At 41.9% G+C, this 18,093-nt stretch overlaps 1 protein-coding gene across 4 annotated transcripts in view; it reads right to left on the minus strand.

Moving 5' to 3' along the window:
• CHD7 (chromodomain helicase DNA binding protein 7) overlaps positions 1-18,093 on the minus strand; it is a 178,469-nt gene that overhangs the window by 52,677 nt on the left and 107,699 nt on the right. For all 4 annotated transcript variants that reach the window (XM_079901672.1, XM_079901671.1, XM_079901669.1 and 1 more), the window contains exons 4-7: positions 14,865-15,006; positions 9,707-9,844; positions 8,374-8,439; positions 2,268-2,323 (exon numbers count right to left, since the gene is read on the minus strand). In XM_079901672.1, the coding sequence (XP_079757798.1) occupies positions 2,268-2,323; positions 8,374-8,439; positions 9,707-9,844; positions 14,865-15,006 (402 nt within the window). The remainder of the gene's footprint in view (positions 1-2,267; positions 2,324-8,373; positions 8,440-9,706; positions 9,845-14,864; positions 15,007-18,093) is intronic.

An 18,093-nucleotide genomic window follows, 5' to 3' on the forward strand; every position in this document is an offset into this window, starting at 1 on the left:
TATCACTATAAAGGCACTGGTTTTCCTTGTTGGCAGGGAGGTAGGCAGACAGACGTGCATGTGTGTATATATAACAAACATATATGTGTGTGGAACATATGTAGGTATATATGTCATACATACATACATATCATATATACACGTGCACGTGCATGCCCTTCCTAGCCCCATCCACTGAGAGGTCTGGAAGCAATGACCCCTCCAGCAGCAATGAGCACACCTAGTACCCAAATCTTGGTTTCTAAATGCCCTTCTCCAGTAAAAAACAACCAAGGCTCCTTAGAGAAACGATCGGTTCCAGGACTTAAATAGGAAGTTGCAAATGGGTTAGGAACATCCTCTGGTGCCAGAAAGTAAGGAAGAGCTCGAAGAAGGATGGGGACAAGACAAAAGGAAGGGAGGAGACAGCCTGCAGGGGCTCCCACCAGCCAGATCTGGGATAATGTGAGCCAAGTAAGTAACGGTAGGATGGTAAGGAACTATGACGCACTGAATGAAAGAAGACTCCGCAAGTCCACACAGCTATAAATAAGCAGACAGGTAAGAAGGTAAAGCTCTTCCTAACAGCAGAAGCCCGACCAGTAAATTCAGGAGGAACAGTGGAATTGTTAAATCACCACTTAGCGACTGTCATGCGTAATAGTCTCAAAGCATCTTTCCACAAGATACTTTTTAATTATAAGAAGAAAACCAGGAATTCTTTGCACTGTTTTTGCAATTTTTCTGTAAATCTCAAATCATGTCAAAATGAAAGGTTAAGAAAAACTTTTAATTTTATGGAAACGTTAACTTCCCTTAGATCTCGATAACATCAGAGAGGAAAGCTACTTCTGAGCACTGCTTTGCCTCATCTCACGGGACCGATGGCAGACAGGTGGCTCGCCTCCCCTGGCTGGCGGCAGTGGCACCTGGGCAGGGAGCCCGGGCCCAGCTCTGGGGCTGTGCGCAGGCGACTTGAGATGGTTCCCACAGACCGAGCGCCTCACCTCCCACAGCCACACGCTGACCGGGACGGGTGCCTGTCTCGTGGTGCCACTTCCTGGCAATCGATACTTAAACTTCTGTGCTTTGAGTGTGATTTGATCAACCGGCCAGAGAACTCTCTGTCTCTCCGGCTTACTTCGTTTTCTCCTCCTTATCTGGTCTTTCCACTCTCCTTATAAGACTATCTGAAACCATGCCATGTGCATAACTTGCACATGTGTAAACTCATCGTGCTCTGAGTACAGAACGATGACAGCATCTAATGTTTGCTGAGCATTTTTCATTTCACTGAATTCTTACAGTAACACTGGTAAGAGACTCCTTCATCTTTTTACCTGGTAAAAGGTTTTGCCCGCAAACGTCAGAAATGCATCCGTTAATTAACACAGTGCCAATTGCAATAGGGGGGAATGACAGAAACCACGAGGCCTGATGCTTTTATTTTCGAGGGTAGGGTAAATTTTCTTAAGCTGTTCTGACAGCTCCCCAAAGCCTCTCTTTAACCCTAGAATTTATTAATACGGTACTTGAGTTCCTTGCCTCAAAAAGCTTAAAGTACATTTTAAAAGTTTACAGTACATTTAACTTTTATGTTATCGATAAATATTTTTGTCCTCGTTCTGTGATTGTTATTTGTCCTCCTCAGCAGGATGACTATTGATGCTTCCAACGAGGTTGCCTCGTCAGAGCGTGCCTGGCCCTAGTATCCAGCTTCCATCTACAACCAGAACAACTCACGGTGGTTTTTCATGCAGTTTTCTTAAGAGTTATGCAATTCAAATTCACTAGACAAAAATCAGAAATGGAAACGGAGCAACAAAATCATAGCTCACTGCATTTCAGAACATGGGTGATGTCACGATTTCCTAGAGTCTCTGCCTGAGAGCAGAGTTCTCATCTCGGGTGCCAAGCATCCCAATGAAATATGAAGGCAGGGAGCCCCGCGGAGCAAAATTCATTCTCAGAGTCAGGCAGGCATGACAATACTTTCCTCACTTTTCTGTTACTGTATGAGCTTTCATCCCCTCTAAAAAGAACTTCTTGGTTATACACAAAAGCTAGTCAGCCTGTACACCAATTACACATTTTGCAGGAAAATAAAGTTCATAAACTATCAAAGATGGAAAAGTTAGTGGGCAACGGCCTATGGCACTGAATAAAACCACACCAGAATTTCCCCGGTGCCAATTTTTTTTAAAAAAACTTCCTGATTACCTTTTAAAATCTGGTACATTGAAAATATATTCCTCCATGGAAAAAAAAAGAAATCACAATGTACTTACAAGTTTTTGTATTTCACGTAGAACTCCTCAACTTCTACCTCTTCTCCAGAGTCCTTCTGCAACAGAGGAAAATTTCAGGCATGCACTTGAAACCATCTACTAGAATGTTCCAAAGTCATGATCTACTCCCGTGTGGGCACAAACAGGCATCGCGGAAGCGGCACAGGGCGCTCGCTCCTGGAAGGATGAGCATGTGGTGAGCTGCTGGGAGGCCAGAGGGATGAGGGAGGACCATGCGCGCTACCCGATGGGCTCCGGCTCCTCAGACGTGCATGGCTTTAGCTCATCCCTAACCACATGCAGCTTCATTCACAACAGCCCGACCCCAAATGTGGCTTTCTGCCAAACCCACAGCGCTAAGGAGACGTCAAGTGCACCATTTTCTCAGGCAGCAGCCAATTAGCCGCTGCTCTCCTGAATGCCACACGGATTATTTTCGGCCGCCTCATGGCAACTTTACATGGTGGGTTTTGTAATGTTTTAAAATATTTAAAAGACATTTATTCCTCCATATAGTTAATAACGCTAAACAAGAAACCATCTAAAACTAAACCTTGTTCCGAGGCTGTAATTTCAGTGCATCGCTATCCACAGTTTCAGTTTGACTCAATGGTACAATTAAAATCTCTCAGACAAGATGTCACATACGCATAGCAGCCAAATAAAATTGACACTCCAACTACGACACCGAGGTGAGGTTAAAATCGTGACCCATCAGCAAGTCAAGGGTGCAGCGGCGAGATTATCTCGAACGTCTCCCCTGATCCTGCCTCTTGTAATGTCTGCAGAAGATACTGCACATATAATATTTTAAGCATCTCTTTCAATATTTTTTTTCCTCTTGGTTGTAGGCTGTTAAACAAGTTGTAATATGTAATGTTCTTTTGGAACATTTGATCAGATAAATCAGGGATGTAAAAAAATCAACACCACTTACAGATGTCTAGAGATTGCTTTTACACTCTTACAAGAGTACCTGCCTTGAGGGTCACATTTGGCTGCTAAACTGCCTCAGAGGTGCCGCAAAGAAAATTAAGGCAAGTCAGAACACAGCAGAGGGCGAACAAAGGAGCAGAGACTTCTCACTGGGTGACAGACTGGCACCAGATCTGCTCAAAGAGCCTAGGAGCAGCCTCCATCCCCAATCTTCGAACTACTGTCAAAGACTGTGAACTTAAAACTTTTCTTCAAAACTCTCCCACGTATCAGTTAAACCTAAATTTTAAGCAGTTTTTCCACCTGCCTGGAGATCACCAGTAAGAAGACAGGATATTCAGGAGAGGGGTCGAAACCCATTGATATCTGATCCTGCCCTCATGGATCTATAAACGGTCATCACCCTAAAGCAGCTTCTTAAATCCACGTGTTCAGAAAACCATCTGTATCCCCAGATTTTCTTTTTTTTAATTATTTTTTATTGGAGTACAGTTGCTTTACAGTGTTGTGGCATGTCCCAGACTTTCAGGTGTCCAAGCTGAAAAGAAATGTTTGCTGGGTACCCTCAAGAGCAGGGATATAAACCTGCAATCACTGTATAGGTAAATTCTGGTCGATTCAAGCAACAATCCACCTCGAACTCGCCTGACATTTTTCTAGCCCTTAACATTACCCCGTCCCACTCCCGCATTTCAGCAGCCATTTCAAGACACATTATCTCTGCACAGAACTGGAGATCACAGTAGAAAGGCAGAGATAAGACTGTGGTCAGCCGAGGAGAATGGGGAACCAGGGTGAGCCTAGATCTCGCGATGCTTCTCATAGCATATCAGGAAATTCAAACCTCGAGTGGAATTCAAACGTCTGGTCTACTGGTTTTGCTTTTTTGATGTTAACTATATTTCTTTCAGTTCTGAAAGAGTTTTTCAAAATTACTTACCTTTGAGGTAGTAAAAAGACACGCTTTATCCTTTCTATGTTCTGTTATCTCCTGATTTCCTTCTTCCGGATCTTTCCTCCCGTACTGTCCCCTTTCCATCTCGTTCTAAGTGGCCTCACTGTCTGTAACTTCTAAGTGGGCCTCAAAGCACACAGATCAACTCTTGAACAAAGGGGCAGTTTTCATTCTGTCTCGATTCTGCTCCAGAAAGTTCCGACTCTTAACGCCATCAGCTGTCTGTCCCTGACTCTCGTGAACACCCATTTTCTCATCACGATCAGCTATGCCTCTGGGGGTGTGCTGTGGAGATCTCAACAAGAGAGTCTCAGGCTGTCTGGGAGGAGGTGATCAGGTTCTGAGACCTCATTTAGTAGCACCTGGAGCTTGTAGAGAACTGTCCCAGGACCTATTTCTCTTGGACGTCCCAAATTAGAACCCTGTGCTTTGTTTAACTGACCACACATACTGGATCAGCTTCTTGCTCCCAGAGCTGTACGTAGAGAGCTGTAATAGAGCTGTTTTGCCCTTCATTTCATATAAATATCATCACGCTGGCCTCTTCTGCTTTACTTAGGGCAAAACAATTAACAAAAGTGTGTGCATTCCTAAGCTCTCAGGAGCATCACTTTAATTACGCGCTAAACGGCAGTCGGTCTGACCAGACTCTCTTGACAGCTGAAAACAGCCCCAGCCTCTACCTCCCATGCCCCAGTGTTCCGAAGCCTTTCCATAATGGGCATATCCGATGCATAACTGAGTCAAGGCACTATTTCTGCAGGTGTGTGTGTGCACGCGTGCACGCGCACACACACACACCCCACTCAAATTTATTTCTAGGACAGTTACCGTTAAATTTGAGAGGCCTCTAAAGTAATTTTATGTGCTCGATAGACTAGTTTTGAGAAATGTGTGTATCTTTTCATTCATTAGACTCCTAAAGCAGTCTGTCAAAATCCTTACTGTTCACAAGAAATTGAAAGTTCCAAACATACTGAACCATGCTTGTTCCACTGTTCACATGAAACAGAAACCTTGACCAGGCACTAAATCAACTCTTCTGGTCACCTGGATTCTAAAACAGCCGTTCAGCAAATGATAATCCTGTTGGCCTGAAAGAATGAATGACCTTTCCCAAGCATCCTATTACTAAATTAAGCAGTCACACTGGGGAAACAAAGCTAAACTGTAGTGTGAAAAGGCAGAAATTTTGTTAAACAATGCACAAAAGAATGAGAAAGCGCCTTGATAAAGGTAACAATAAAGCAAAGGTATGAATCCATTCCTACTTCTGGCCCAACCTGCTGTATATTCTACCAGAGATGCCAAATCATACTTCATTTAGGAAGAAAATAGGACATCATAATACAGAATCCACTTTCAAAACTATTTTTGACCTTCTGGTGCAAAAAGGATTTGAACTGTTTTCCCCCAAAGACAGATGGCTCAAAGCAGAAGGGGCTACATGATGACCAAATGTGGAAAAGAAGAAAATTAACCTTTATACAATCCAAAAGTCCATTCTTAAATCTACCTCGAAATGCAAATACAAGTACCACCTATGTCCCTTGCACTGGGTCTCACGCACACTGATTTGGGTTTAGAACAACGTAAGTGCCTGAGCCATCCCTATGTAACACGCGGTGCGGAGTTAGGGAGGTTCTGCCGGATGAGTTCTGTGAGTTTGCACGACTCCACCATAACCGCTGATGCTTCTCAGGCTACAGTGATGAGGTCAGCTGATTGCAAAACCCGTTAACTGTCCCCACTATGTGTCGGCACCATGCTGGGGAGGCTCTGAGCCCTTAACCAGTTTCCATAGTGCTGCCAGTGGGAGACAAAGGCACCTTCTCACAGCCATGTCTTCCATTATTCATGGTAATAGGAAACAGACCAGCAGGCATAGCTAGAATCCGGGGGAAAATCTCAAATTTCCTTTTGCTTCTATCTGCTACACTTTCCTCCAATATTACTGAAGCTGATAACTAAAGTAACTATTTGGAGAACTTGAGCAGTTTAAAAAGTTAGCACCTGCTAATGTTTACAACCTTCTAACGGTTTTCTATGGCCCTTTATGAAATGCCACTAATCTACAAGCGACTCAATGGGCTCCATACCTCTTTCTTATTTTAAATCATACCTCAAGGCATATCTCTCCTTCCAGAGGAAATTTCCCATTAATTTTCTCCATCCTAAAAGTCACCTACTCAACAAATACTCTACCCTCAAGTACAGTTACAGTGATTTTTAATCTCCTGTGTTAAGATAAACCTGGTCATCTGTAAGTGGCAGCAATACCTACTCCTCAACTGTGGGCACCTATCTTTAAAGGGTTGGAAAGAAAAAACAAAAAATGCCCTCCGGTGGGCAAAACAGAAAGAAAAAGTGATGCCCTACATCATGCGTCGTCTAAGCAGCTCTGAATAACAGAGCTAATTATAATTTGCAACCCCCAAACCTGCTGGGTATGCCTGCTGAAGCACTATCGGTTGAATGAAAATTATTATAACCCATCCAAACCACGTGCTATTTATTCAAACAAGCCACTTCAATTCGCTGAAGGGGATTATTCTTTAAAGTACACCAAGCATTCAAATTTTGCCATATACCTACAATTCACAAGTTAACAGTTCTAGAGTCATTAGAAGGACAAAAATGCAACCTTTCCAATTAGTTAAATAGTGCTCATTTCTGCTTGAACGGGTGGGAAATTTGGTTGAGATTTTATGTTCATCAGAGAGGAAATCCTCAGGTTCAAAGAGCTACCAGATAGACACCCCATACACTCCCACTACCTACACTCATTATGAAAATATCTTGACATGTTGTTCTTGATTATTTTTGTTTGAACCAGAGTTTTATCTTCTGATAAAAATCTATACTTTGAATAACACAATACAAAAGCAGAGAGTATTGGAGCAAAGGTAAAGAGCAGTTTACGGCTGGTGCAATACCATTTTCAAGGATCTCTAGATAGTATCTGAATAGTCAACGTTTCCTGTTTGATAAACCCAGAAGCTCACTTTAAATCTCGTAATTCCTACATTCCTCATCTCTCTCCCTGGAAATTACACTTTGTATACATCTTTTAAAAAAAAAGCTTATTTTACATGTCAAAACAATGAGGTTGTCTTCCACACACCTTGAAAGCAATAAAAAGTAACAACTCTGCCTTTGACAATGATTCAAGCTGGAAGACAGACACCGATGTCTAAAGGAGACCATTTTCTAGAGACACCAAACACGGTTTGCTGGAATATGTAAATGCATCTGGATGCCTATGTGCTTCTTCAAAGTAAAGTGTTTTCTCAAACTGGGCAAGAAGGGTGGGATGAAATGGGGAGTCTCCATCAGTAAAAGAAGATGCAGTGTTCCTGGAATTTGTTGTCACGGCGTGTATCTGCCCCTCAGTGACATGGGCACCAGGCTAGTGACAGGTACTTAGGGCTTACCTTCGCAGATCAGCATGAATTCCGAATAATTTGGAAGGATAAGTCACATTATCTTCAAAAATTACACTGAAAATAGTTCTGTATTTCACTTCTGCACTAACAAAAGAATACTAATACTTCAATTGCATATGAAAAGTATGAGAAAACATCTACTTGCTAACATGATAAAGAGATCTTCCGGGGGGTGGGGGGCTGGGGTAGGGACCTCCCTAAGAGAGATGAGAGATAGATTCATGGTCATGATTTTTCGGAAATAATATTTATGAAAAAGGCAGCCTACAACTCTAGGAGTCCTAATATATTTCTTTTGAGACGTTTGAGTTCTTGCCTACTCTAAATGGGGTAATAAAGCACTGATTGTTTGCTACATTTTAATTTCATTTTGGGCTGAACATCCCAAAGATTGATATTGGACTAATAAATCAGACAGGATTAGAAACATCACCAGAAGTTTCATTTTCAACAGTGAAATTTTTTTTTTTTTTTTTTTTTTTTTGTGGTACACGGGCCTCTCACTATTGTGGCCTCTCCCGTTGCAGAGCACAGGCTCCGGACGCGCAGGCTCAGTGGCCATGGCTCACGGGCCCAGCCGCTCCACGGCATGTGGGATCTTCCCAGACCGGGGCACGAACCCGGGTCCCCTGCATCGGCAGGTGGACTCTCAACCACTGCACCACCAGGGAAGCCCAACAGTGAAATTTTTAAAGGAAATTATAAAGCAAAAAATAATTTAAGAGTCACACACACCCCACAGGTTTTGATAGCTCTACACGGTGCTTACCTGTTTTTTTACTGAACGACTACTCATAATTTTTTCTACCACTGGACCGTCTGCATCAACAGATTCCTAAAACATAAAGTGGAATGAATGAATCCAAACAGAAAGTATTTCATTCTAAGCTGTAAAAGCAAGAAATCATTCCCTTTTGCACCTCCTTCCATACCCTTTAAGTTCATACCCTTTAAATCACTGGGTACGATCACCAGTGGGGAATATGACTGAAAAGAACAAAAATCTCCCTTGCAGAAAGCCAAAAGGAAGAGCTGTGTTTATTACTTCACGATTATGTGGTTTAATTGTGTGGACTAGCATGGGTCCCTAAAGCCAAGGAGCGTTCAGAAATTCCAGCTGCTAAGAGAAAATGATCTCTGCGTGACAGCAGAGACATAACTTTTCCTCGTCTGGACCCATGGGGTTAATATACTCATCATTCTGTTATTGTAGGCAGCTTTTTATCTATGGAGGTCACATAAAACGCTATATAACAACAGAGCGCAAATTACCAAATAAAATACAAAACTGTATTTAATATATTTTTCAATGGGTTACCAGTTTGTTAACTAAAGCACAGTAACAGTAAGAAGAGGGCTTTTGTGTGTGTGGGGGGAAGATCTTCACAATAATCAATCCTCCATTACTACCCATACTTTATACAAACTCTTTTATCCATCACTTACATGGCACAGAGAATAAAGTAGGCCCTGCTGGGTACTACAAGGCAATAATTTCATAAAGGGGCTCTTACAGTGCCAAGCAGCAGGAGACAAGCTTGAGTGGTGTATTAAAGTCCCAGAAGCTACGGCACTGAACTCTCCGAGGTAAATTCAGCCTCCTTGCATCCTAGGTCTGCCTCATCTTCAACAAAGACCATTAATTCTCCAAAATTGTGTCAAATTACATATCACAGGCTTGTACAAAAATAAATCCCAGTGAACGGGGCTTTTTAAAAGACACTCCTAAAGGACTAATTTCCCATAGCGTGTTCACCAACACGAGACGAATATTCCCAGCTCAAAGTCCGACGCTTCTACTGAACTTCTCAGATTCCAGCTATAAAATTTCCAGCCCATCTTCTGATTTTTTTTTTTTGTGGTACGTGGGCCTCTCACTGTGGTGGCCTCTCCCGTTGCGGAGCACAGGCTCCGGACGGACGCGCAGGCTCAGCGGCCATGGCTCACGGGCCCAGCCACTCCACGGCATGTGGGATCTTCCCGGACCGGGGCACGAACCCGCGTCCCCCGTATCGGCAGGTGGACTCTCAACCACTGCGCCACCAGGGAAGCCCTCCAGCCCATCTTTTGAAATGCACACGAGAACTGCACAGGCCACTCACCTGCGGCTCCGACTGCGAGGTTGTGGAGGGCGAGTCTCTCCCAGCAGCGTCTGCGTCATCGGCCTCCTCGTCGGAGATCTTGAACTCCAAGTCCTCGGTGTACCGCTTTCTCTTCACCTGCCTGCTGGACCGTCTCTTCTAAAACGAAAACCCAACAGCCTGGGTTTAGAAAGCTGCTGTTCTCCCCCTTCTCAGAATGGCACGGTACATTTATAAAATAATAATCGTAAAGAAAAGCTGGTGACTTTAACCCTGCAAATCACAGAAGATATCACAGTGGCAACAAATATAATGGAAATGGGGGCAATCTGAAACCAGGCGCCTCGGCCAGCGATGGCCCTGCCACTCCCGGGTACGTGACCTTTAACTGGGACATGGAAGTAACGATACATCTTCCTCCTCGTTCAGCCGGTAAGCTGCTCAAACGTGAAGGCAATGCTGAAGCTGGGTGATGGATATACAGGGGTTCGTTATACTGTTCTAGTTTTGTATGTTTTAAAAATTTCCCCCACAAGAAAAAGTCAAAGAAAGTGAAGGCATGAGAAGATAATTTGTGAATAATAAAGTTCTAGATAACTATTGTTACAGTAGTATCCAAGGTTCTAAAACTATCTCAGAGACCCAGTTAAATAGAAAGTTTGTATTTTCATCTTGGTCCTGAAAGAAAGAGTCTGAACATTTTTAAAGAGCTGAAGGATTGAATGGCAGAATTTATAATGAGTGACTAGGAAAAGGAATTAAAAAAATTTTTTTTACTGCACTGATGAAAATGTGAAGGACTGTTACTAGCTAGTATTGATAGGATTATTGGCAAAATGGGCCCTCTCCCACCCAGTGGTCAAAATAGAACGCAGTATACCTTTGCAGGACAGTGTGGTCAAAACGTAAAACACGCCCATCCCCCTTCCCAGCAAGCGCACGTCTAGTAAGCTACATGACGCATCTGGGTAACATCTAGCAGATAAATGGTTAAGTAAAAAGAAAAGCAAGTCAAGTAACAATAGCTAGCTTATAGTTCTAAGATTACAAAAAAACCTTGTGTATCTATTTGTATGCGTGGGCGATAAATATATAAACTCCTCCAGAGAAACATACTGTAAATCCTGTTTACTTCCCTACACTCAGTGAATGTTTGCTAAAAAATGAATGTATACGGGTATGTTTTCAATAACAGAAAAAAATCTGAAAAGACACAACAAACTGTAATAGCTATTAATTCTGGAGAGTGAAATGAATGGAGCAGAAAAAAGGATTCTGTACTTTTTGTTCAAAACAATTCTAGATGGCTTGACCTTTTTGATATAGAAATAGTTTTGTCAGTTAATTAAAAACAGACAGAAATAACCTTCTCATTAATATGTGTATGTGATGACATCTCAGATAACTCTAAAATGACACGTGTAAATTTTAAAACCCTGTTCAATTACAACTCATGGGTGAGTTGGCAAAGCACATGGAAGAAATAAAAAGAATACTGAGAAAAGTAACACTGATACTGACTGTTCTCTAAGAATTATGAAATAAACTCTTCTGAAGAGCCTTTCGAATTTTAAAGTTGGGATCGTAGGGCAGAGAGAGGCAAATCACCCTGCCGTGCAGACGTCAGGAGGGACGGGCATGGGACCTACGGGGCACAAGTCAGGACCAACAAGCCCCCGTGCCATGTCTCAAAGAATGGGAACCACTCAATTTTACTGAATTAAGTTTGTGTTCGCCCTGCTCTCAAAGGGGATGTGAGACAGCTCACATTACGACTGTGTATAACAGGACCGTCAGACGGGTCATTCGAGGCTGTGAACTCAGCCCTACAGCCAGGGCTGCAGAGGCACGATGTACCCCTCTGCCGGGAGGTATCTGGGAGCTGGGTGGGGACATCTTATTAACAGACTTCCTAGCGGCTCAGACGAGAGGGAGCGGTGATGTGGGCCAAAGGCTCCACCTCTGACCCTTCTCTCCTCTCCAGCCCCGCACAGAATAACCAGTTCCACGTGGAGGTGACACCCAGGTCAGAGGGGGTCCTACCACCGTCCATCTTGCCCCACGTCACCAGGGGCAGTTTGACCTCGGGGGTCCAGGAGCTGAGTGCCCACGTTAGAATGAGGCCAGGCTCTCACTGCGTGACCCTGGACGAGTTCCTTTAGGGACCTCAGCTTCCTGGTCTGTAGACTAGGGGTAATGATAGTAGCTGCCTCATCAGTATACTGTGAAGATCTCCTACGAGAATTCATTGAAAGCACTTAAAACAGCGCACTTAAAGGGACATGTTAATGCCAAACGCAATTAGTAGGATTACAGTCATCAGTAACTAGCTCCACCTTTCCAAGGGAAAATCAGAAAGCAATGAGGCTCCGAAGCCGGGCTACGTCATGTGGCTTCCCTCCTCTTTTCCCAAAGCTGATCTGGAATAGCTCCGCCTCTTCTGCTTACTTCAGCATTGCCTGCTTCTGGCTGTCAGTTTCTTTAAGATATAAAAGCCTATTATCAGGAACAACATTTTAATTTGGTGAAATTTAGTATAGTATCTGTATTTCTTTTGATATATCAATTTAGCTAAATGGAAATGGATGAATCTACAGTTTCACCTTTCCGTCATTACTGTGAGGAGAATGGGCTACTAATGACACAACTGTGATGTTTCATCAGGTTTCCATGGTTGGGGCCACACTGCCCTAGTATTCTTGCAGCACAAGTAACTAAACATCCTTGGACAGAGTCTAAGACAAACCTACTTTACACTAAATCCCACTCTGATATTAAAGAAATGTTCCAGTACAATAAAAACAGAGACTTCTGTTTATTTTTCTAATAGAAATGTGCATATTGGTGAATATAATGTTTATAACGGAAGTTTCCCCTCATATCAACTTTGTGTTATAAATCTATGCAACAGTGATAGGGCTAGTAATAGTGGATACAAGGTCACTTCATAAGAGTAAAAGAAACCCCAAAACACAATTAGAACTCAACCTTCTGAAAGTTTTAAATGTTACATGGCTTCTCTGCCTTCTAAATAATAATTGATCTTAAGTTCATTTCTTTTGGATATCAAGGTTCCTTTCCCAATTTCCAAACATAAAATAAAATTATTTATCACATAGTAGGCTTTTTATGGTCTGTTAAAACTATTGTTATTTGAAACATTTGGGGGAATCAAAATAAAATATAAGAACTGCATTTAAACCAACTGCATTGAAAGCTCAAAACTTTTGAATTAACACTACAATAACAGGTCAACTTGTTAAACTTGGATTGTTTTAGAAAAGTTTCATATAGTTAAAACAGGTATGCTGAAGAACAAATTTAAATGTGTTACCACAGTCTCACTGTTGTACTTTGTGACACAAACTTTTCAGTTTGTTAAAAGAAAAAGAAAAAAAAAAAGACATGGCATTTAGTAACGTTTAAACAAGTTGATCATAAAACTCGAGAACTTTAAGCCCTTTACGCGTGTGCTACAGGAAGAAATACAACAAACAAGCAGTCAGCGTCACTTCCTGTGTTGCTGTGATACAGAAGAGACACTGAGAAACATGGACCTGTGTGTTTACTGATATTAGCTGTCTGACCCGTGACAGTTCAGCACCAGCCAATTAGAAAGGATGCCCGGATGTCCATTTGCATTGATTAGCATTTTTCTGTAACTGAAATGCAGAAGGAAAAAGAAACACCACTAGTATTTCATAAAGTCCATTTGAGTCTGTGTTAATGCAAACAGACTTGTAAAAAACAGCAGTGTTTGTGAAAGAACAACAGAATTTTCTTGACTTGTGTGACAGTCTTCTTAGTATTGTCCAAATACTACTGCACAAAGGTCTTAGTTTAAGCAAAAGCAATTCAGGGGAAAAAAAAAAACACCTGTGGGCATAAGGAATAAACTCAAAATAATTAAAAATACTTTAGTTTAAAACCCCCTAAACAATTTTTTAAAAGATAGCTACTTACCTTCCCAATATCTTTTCACTGATATGGAAAGTTAGAGGAAATTACAAGATTAACTCTAACTGCCAGAGTTTATCACTATGTTAGTTATAGAACCAAACCAAACTGAAACACATTCATTTACACACACACACACACACACACACACACACACTCACTCACTCTCTCTCTCTCTCTCTCTCTCTCTCTCTCTCTCCCCCCGCCCTTTCAGGTCCTCTAAGGTTACGTCGTTCTGTGAAGTTATAGATATCAGGGAGTTCTAGTTAAACCCACACACACAAAATCTATCTGAAATTCTTTAGCACAGAGCTGTATATTGCAAGTACTTTGTTTCTAACTTTTAAGCAAATCAGTAGGTACAGGGAGAAGTACTGAGAGTGCACCAAACCATTAGAAAAGGTCAAACCCGCTTCCAGGGGCTGCTTGCTTTTCTAGCAGGATCCTCAGTAACTGCTCCTTGGTAACTTAGATGTCATTCACAGAAGCCACATTCCCAGCCATCCCAGAGGACCAAGCTGGCATGCTTCCAGGGAACGTAACAAGGAAATAATGTTTAACGGTCACGTGTAGGGGTCCCTTACTTACTGTCCAATCAGCAAAGGCAGTGTACTTTACGCACAAGAACCTAAATTCCTGGTGTTTATTTCAGGGCCAGTTTTTTTGACTGATTCCTATAAAAGTCTCCGAAAGCCAGGAGACTCTAACACTGGAAAATTGTGTGGGGCTGCTGTCCAGAAAGTCACTAACTTGTTCAGAAACTTTAGGGTTACACAAATACATCTCGACTCTGACCGTCAGATGTCAGAAACCTGAAGACGAGCTACAGATTACACTGGGACTTTCTGTTCTGCAAAATAAAAGAACTGACAAGGAACCAAACTTAGCAGAAAATCAGAAATGTGGGTGAAGCTTTAAATGAACCAACATATTAAGACTATGTTAACACTAACATCAACATCAAAAGATACATGTACAGAAATAAATGAAGAGTCTCAGTTTTACTTATCACAGAGTCAAAGATGGCAAAACCAAGAAGTCAGGAGTTTAATTCTGGGCTGGCCCCCCAGCTCTCATCACGATGGCTATAATGTTCCGGGCGACAACAGAGCCATCTCTACGGCAGCTCTATAACAAAGCCAGGGAGGTTCAGTGCACTCGATATGCAGCTAAAATCACCCACGCTAAACAACCACAGCTCGGGATCAGAATAAGGTATTACCTGAACACCTGGGTCCTCGTCTTCTTCAGGAGGAGGAGATGATGGGGGTGTCTTGTCTAAGTCTGAATTCTCAGAACCTTCTGTTTTTCCCTTGTTGGCCTTTTTCTTCAAAGCACTTGCTTCTGAATCAGGTTTCTTATTACTAGAATTCAAAGTGTATCACTTAGTGTTCACTTTTTAACAAGGTTTTTCGTACGCCCCACGCCTTGTATTTCCCACATCAATATCCCTAAAGTATCGATAACAACTGATAAATCAATGCACGTGGGCCATCGAGAGTTAAATAGTACTCTCAATTAAGTTTTTACAGCAAAACCCCGTACTGATGACCTTCAGCAGATATCTGACCTAATGAAAAACTGCATGCAAAAACTCCTAAAACCACACAGAATACATTTGTTCATCTAGACAATGCACGATCCCTGCCAATACACCAAGCCATAATGAAAAACTGGATTAAGAAATCATTTTGCTATCAACTTTTTAAGGTACCAGAAGATGGTTTTTAAAACTGTCAAGGAACACTAGAACATAATGATCATTTCTTCTGTGTCTCTTGCAGATAGTTTTAAATACTCCTGTTTAAGTCCTTTTCTTGACCAGTACTACTAGGTATCCTCTTTTATAACATTCAGATACATTTTTATCCAATTTATAACCTTTTAAAACATAACAAGATATATAGCAATTCCTCTTCTACATAAATTTATTTAACGCTGTATCCTTAAGTAAAAATCAGCTTTATTTTGGTGCTAGACTTCTTTTTTTTGAGGTAGTCACGATGGCCTTTTTTTCAAAAGCTGGGTCTCCAAAATACAGAAATATAGCAAAGTGACCCCAGCAATTCAAGTGCGCGTTCCATAGTATATTTCCATCAAATGTTAATAGGATTTGAATGTTACATAAGTCAAAAGACAAAAATGAACTGTAAGAAAAAATTTTTTTAATTTAAGTTTACTATCACCTTTAGAACCTTTATTTGCCATTCTTTTAGAATGCACACTTGGTGCTGCCTTCCATACCAATTTCCAAAACCCAGCCCCAAGGGTTTTCTAATATTGATTATTACCATTTACTATCCAACATTTCAAATAATCCAACCTCAGTAATAATTATTTTTACTATTTCAAGAAAGCCTAAAATTCTAATAAATTTTGAAAAGAAAAGATACATTTCGAAAAGCTTTGAAAAGTTTATTTAAGTTTGTAAATTCCTAGAAAAGTATGCTGTCAGAATGCACTAAACAGTATTTTTTCTCAATCCCAACAACTACAAAAGGAAAAGAGGCCAAGATACCAATATGCTTTTATTTAAGTAAAGCATGTCATGTAAAATGTTTCAAAAGTACTTAGTATAATTACAACCTAAAAGGCATTTTTGTAATGAATAAATACAATATTTGATAAACTAGTCATTTTCAAATACTCAGAGCTTGTTTTTATTTTGTTCTGTTAATATCTGAGCCTAGTAAATGGCCACATAAGGAAAAAACTTACGACAATTCAGATTACAGCAAAGCAGCAGTTAGGTTTAAAGAGTTCTTTTTAATTTACAAAAAAATAAATAAATAAATAAAAGGAGTGTCCTAAAAACTTCAAGCCCCCAAAAGATCCACGGAAAGCATAATATTTTTTAAATTAAAAAAAAAAATCCATACAACAGTTCTTCATCCAACTGTCCTAGTGTTTACGCTACACATGGACAGAAGTCTCCCCTACTATGAGGCTCCATTTCCAGCATTTATTTCCGCTCTAACTGCCACAAATTATACAATACTACAGCTGAACGCTGGGCCCCTTTCCTTTCATCTGCACGCCAAGAGCAATCAGATTACCCTGGTAACCAGCGGTCACATGACCAGCACCTGCTCTTTTGGCTGGATGCCACTGACTAAAGCCATCTGCTTCCCTCAATCAGCTTTCAAACATTCTCAACACCTGCGCTGCAGTGTTTTGTGGTTTCTTTTATCAAATCAGTGCAAAACTGCTTCCAAAACTTTACATATTTCTCAAATTTGTTTAAATCAGAGGTAGGCCTGTCACGGAGCTGAACCACTGCCAGGTAAAGAAAGCTGGCAGCAGGTCCTTCCCCAGTGCCCTCTCCACGCCACAGTGAAGGACACAATTTGATTTAGTGGGGTTCCTGCACCAGGGGTAAACTGTCCTACGGGAGAAAAAGGCTTACTGCCTCGGAGCCCGCCAGAGCCCAGGTCTGAGGAGACGTCAATCTGCTGGAGGAGAGAGGTGCTAATGATGTTCCGTCTGTCCCAAGGATGCACTCTGTGGAACCTCCAAGAACGTGCAAAGTCAGACAGGACCTCTCCAAATGCCCGGACAAAATGCCTGTAGCCAAGGGAAGCAACCACCCCAGTTCTGATGACTGGAGGATTTCTAAACTCAGTGGACCTTGAGCTATTCATGCTGCCCCGAGACATCTAAGCATTTCCTTGCTAACATCTTCTCGTGACATCAACGTACAAATCAAAAACATACCAAGCGGTCAAAAAAGCTACAAAGTCTTCAATGTTCACCCCAAGACATTACAATCACAGACAAGATGAAGTTATTTACATCAGATTGCCTTTGCCACTATTTTGCAATAAGCTCATTTGGATTTTCAACTGTTATATTAAAACTGCTTTGCCCCAAAAGAGCTAAAGACAGAATTTTTTTTTTTTTTAAGCCAACGAGGAGCACTGATTTCAGACAGCCCTCGGTTCAAGTTCCAACTCTGTCATTTATAACCTGTCTGTCTGTGACTCTGGATACGTCATTTCTTTTCCCTGAGTCTCAGTTTTCTCATCCATAAAATGAGGTGAGTAATTACATTTTGCTCCAAGATTCGACCTTTCCAAGCACCTGGCACACTCGACCGGGAGCTGTTCTCTGACTGCGGCTCAGACCCACGGGCGGAATCAACTGCGGAGACTTAGGGACGGGACCCTCTGCGTCGTGACCACATCACCTAGGCCACGTGAAGAGAAGGAACAGCCTTTATCAACAGTCTCAACACCCGCCCAGAGGCCACTCGCCTCTATACTCCTGGCCCCTGCTTTAGTTCAGACGCGTATCACGTCCCACTCCGACCGTGACAACGGCCTCCCCGCCTCGTCCCCGTCACCAGCCAGGGGCAGGGCCACCCGCCATCAGACTGCTGGCGAGAGGACACGTATCCCACGGCCACAGCCGCGACCCAAATCTGTAAGGTTCAAGGCTGGTCTTTCGCAATG

This window comes from Stenella coeruleoalba (genome assembly GCF_951394435.1).
Source record: "Stenella coeruleoalba genome assembly, chromosome: 17".
NCBI classification, from domain to species: Eukaryota; Metazoa; Chordata; class Mammalia; order Artiodactyla; family Delphinidae; genus Stenella; species Stenella coeruleoalba.